Source organism: Andrographis paniculata, unplaced genomic scaffold (assembly GCF_009805555.1).
Source record: "Andrographis paniculata isolate CXL003 unplaced genomic scaffold, ASM980555v1 Contig71END, whole genome shotgun sequence".
Classification (NCBI taxonomy): Eukaryota; Viridiplantae; Streptophyta; class Magnoliopsida; order Lamiales; family Acanthaceae; genus Andrographis; species Andrographis paniculata.
The window spans coordinates 2,402,604-2,405,506 of NW_026137608.1; the positions used below are offsets into that span (position 1 = coordinate 2,402,604).

General features: G+C 30.5%; 1 protein-coding gene across 1 annotated transcript; it reads right to left on the minus strand.

Annotated features, from left to right (window-relative positions):
- Positions 1-256: 256 nt before the first annotated feature.
- LOC127264803 (hyoscyamine 6-dioxygenase-like) lies at positions 257-1,855 on the minus strand. Its single transcript, XM_051294348.1, has 4 exons — positions 1,658-1,855; positions 1,329-1,567; positions 905-1,220; positions 257-499 (listed from the first exon to the last, which is right to left on the minus strand). The coding sequence occupies exons 1-4, from the start codon at positions 1,853-1,855 to the stop codon at positions 257-259; spliced, it is 996 nt and encodes a 331-aa protein (XP_051150305.1).
- Positions 1,856-2,903: the final 1,048 nt, after the last annotated feature.

The window sequence follows — 2,903 nt, forward strand, 5'->3', positions numbered from 1 at the left end:
ATTTTTTATTTTTGTATGTTACAAAACAATATTGTCATTTTCTTATTTAATAATTAATATTCATTTTTTATTTTTGTTTGTTGCAAATATTTTGGATTTACTAAATTAAAAATAATAGTGAAATATTTGAAACGAAGATAGCATATAATATCATAACAACTACAAATCATACTAGATAGATTAAAAACATAAGTTGATCCAAATAACTTCGAATCATATAATTATTTCAAAGATGGGAAACAAATCTCTAAATCCATCAATCTTTCCCGACAGTTTGAAGCGCATTAGTGAAAGGGCCGTAAGCATTGGTTTTCTCGACAAAGTCCTTGAAGGTTGTCGCAGAATATTGAGCAGGACTGTCTTCATTCACTAATATTTTTGCCGGTTCGATCACACTTTCTGGCTTTGGATTAACGAAGGTTGCAATAGAAATCCTTTTTTGATTCAAATTTGGCACTACCCTATGCTCCGGACTTTTTAGCTTCCCATTGCTGATAATCTATACACAAATTATATTTGATTTAAAATTTTTATTATTCTTGATGAAAATTTTTATATATAATTTTATTTTATAAAATATTATATCAAACCACAGTTAAAGAAACTCAAATTACTTTTGAACAAAACCCAATACAAACACGTATAAAGTATTTCTTTCAGAAGCAAAAGTTCAAAGTTTTTGGCAAAAACCAATCCAAGTGAACCTAAAAAATAACAATTAGCAATGTTTTTGTTAGACTTTATAATAATACTTTTTCATCGGTTAAAATTGAGTGACATCAATTTTTTTCTCATTGAAAATTCTATATGTAGAGTTTTAAAAATATATATAGATATAAGTTTGACGTAATTTTTAAATCATATTGCGGTAGCGCGCGAGCTTGTTTAGGCGCATATGACATACCTGGAGTTGGGTGCCGATATTGACGGCAAAGGTATTCTGTGGAGCTTCAACGCCAAACCACTCGCCATCTTTCAAGATCTGAAGCCCTTCGACATTCCCTTGGTACAAAATTGTTATGAGGTTGTGATCAAGATGCTTGGGCACTCCCAAGGCTATGCTCGGGTTGGGGCACGGCGGGCAGTTATTCGCTGACAAGAATTTTGTTTCGCTCATACTTACTAGGTGGTCCTTTTCTAACCCCAATCCTTCAGAGATAATCTCTAGTATCCTCAAACTCACCCTCTCTATTCCCATTATATATTTCGCCATAACTTCTCTGAATCATATCCAAACAAGAATTTCAGTGCGTATTAAATTAATTAATAACGATGACCAATTGATGCATATATATATATATATATATATATATAGATATTGTAAGAACCTGTAGCGAATGGGTTGTTGAGGCCAATGTGGCATGGAATCCTCTAAAGGATAGCACAAATGTTTAATGTTGTCGCGCCATAGATGAGTCCCGGCAGCTACAAATTTGTTGCTGTCGACGTAGACCCAACTGTTGGCTTTCGCGTCCTTCGTTAAGTCCTCCGGCGGGAGGCTGAAGAGCTCCTCCAACACCTTCACTGTCTCTTCTATTACATCCTCGGACACGCCGTGATTGGTCACCTAATTATGGAATTTATGCATCATATCGAAAAAAAAAAAAAAAAAATGAAGAAAGAAAGAAAGAAAAAAATTAATTAATTATTCAATTACCAGAAAAATTCCATATTCTTGGCTGGCCTGGATGATTTGGTGAAGTGCCTGAGGGCTTTGGAGATCGATAATTGGGATTTTGTTACATGTTGGGATTGGATCATTTCCTGGTCTGGCTTCAATTGGGCAAATGTGACTTTCTGGCACGTATTCAACATCAGACCACTTCGACACACATTTTTCCATTGCAATTGCCATCGAAAGAATTTTATTTTTGTTATTTCTTCTTCTATTAGGAATTGATTGATATAAATATGTGTATGTATGTATATATATATATAGGAGATAAAAATAAAAATAATAATGCATATATAGTAAGCTATATAAAGGGGATTGGGATAAGGATTATCTATTGAACCTATTATATACATTATACACCTAAATAACATTATACTACAAGATTATGGTAAGATTATGAATAGAATATAATACAATGGTAATAATAATACCTTAATATACAATATAATGATAAGACCATAATAACAATAATAATTAAATTGTTTAAATTTAAATATTGTAATGTTACATTTGTACGGTAAGTTGACTACTTTCCAACTTTTTTTTAACTTTTGTATATATTGGTAATAAAATATTTGAATGAATAACTATAATTAATTATATATATTTATATTAATGGTATTCATTAATGATATAAATTAAAATTAACTAAAATATTAAATATTTAGCAATAGGATAAACTGTTTTTTAGTCCCTAATTGGACCACTTTATCGTTTTAGTCTCCTAACTGGAGAGTGTTTTACAATAGTCTCGTAATTGAAAAATTTTATCAATTTAGTTTTCAATGTCTATGTGGCACCTGCGTGGCAGGCTGGCGGACACGTATAGTCCAGATTAGCGCCACATGTGACACGTGTCGGTCATGTGGATAATTTTTATTTTTATAATAAAAAATAATAAAATAATAAAATCAAATATATAAAATATATCAAAATAAAAATAAAAATAAAAATATAAAAGATATATATAATTAAAATTAAAAAATATAAGAAAAATGAATATATTTGTAATTTTAGGGATTTAGAAATTGAGATTCTAAAATTTATTTGCAGTTTGGGCTTATTTAGGTCAAATACCGTTGAATAAAGACCGCCGAGGGGATTAGACGCAAAGTTTATGAAACTACAAAAAAGTTTGACGCAGTTTTAGAATATTAGAGATTTGACGCAATTTCATAAAACCACGTGTAGGTTTTCTTTTGTGCAATTTAGCCTTAAATTTGTAAAA

Excerpts from the sequence above, each read along its gene's own strand:
- LOC127264803 (XM_051294348.1), bottom strand. The coding sequence starts at position 1,855 with ATGGCAATTGCAATGGAAAAATGTGTGTCGAAGTGGTCTGATGTTGAA. Across the intron at positions 1,568-1,657 it reads AAGAATATGGAATTTTTCTG|GTGACCAATCACGGCGTGTC; the intron begins GTAATTGAATAA and ends TTCCATAATTAG. Across the intron at positions 500-904 it reads ATATCGGCACCCAACTCCAG|ATTATCAGCAATGGGAAGCT; the intron begins GTATGTCATATG and ends ATTTGTGTATAG.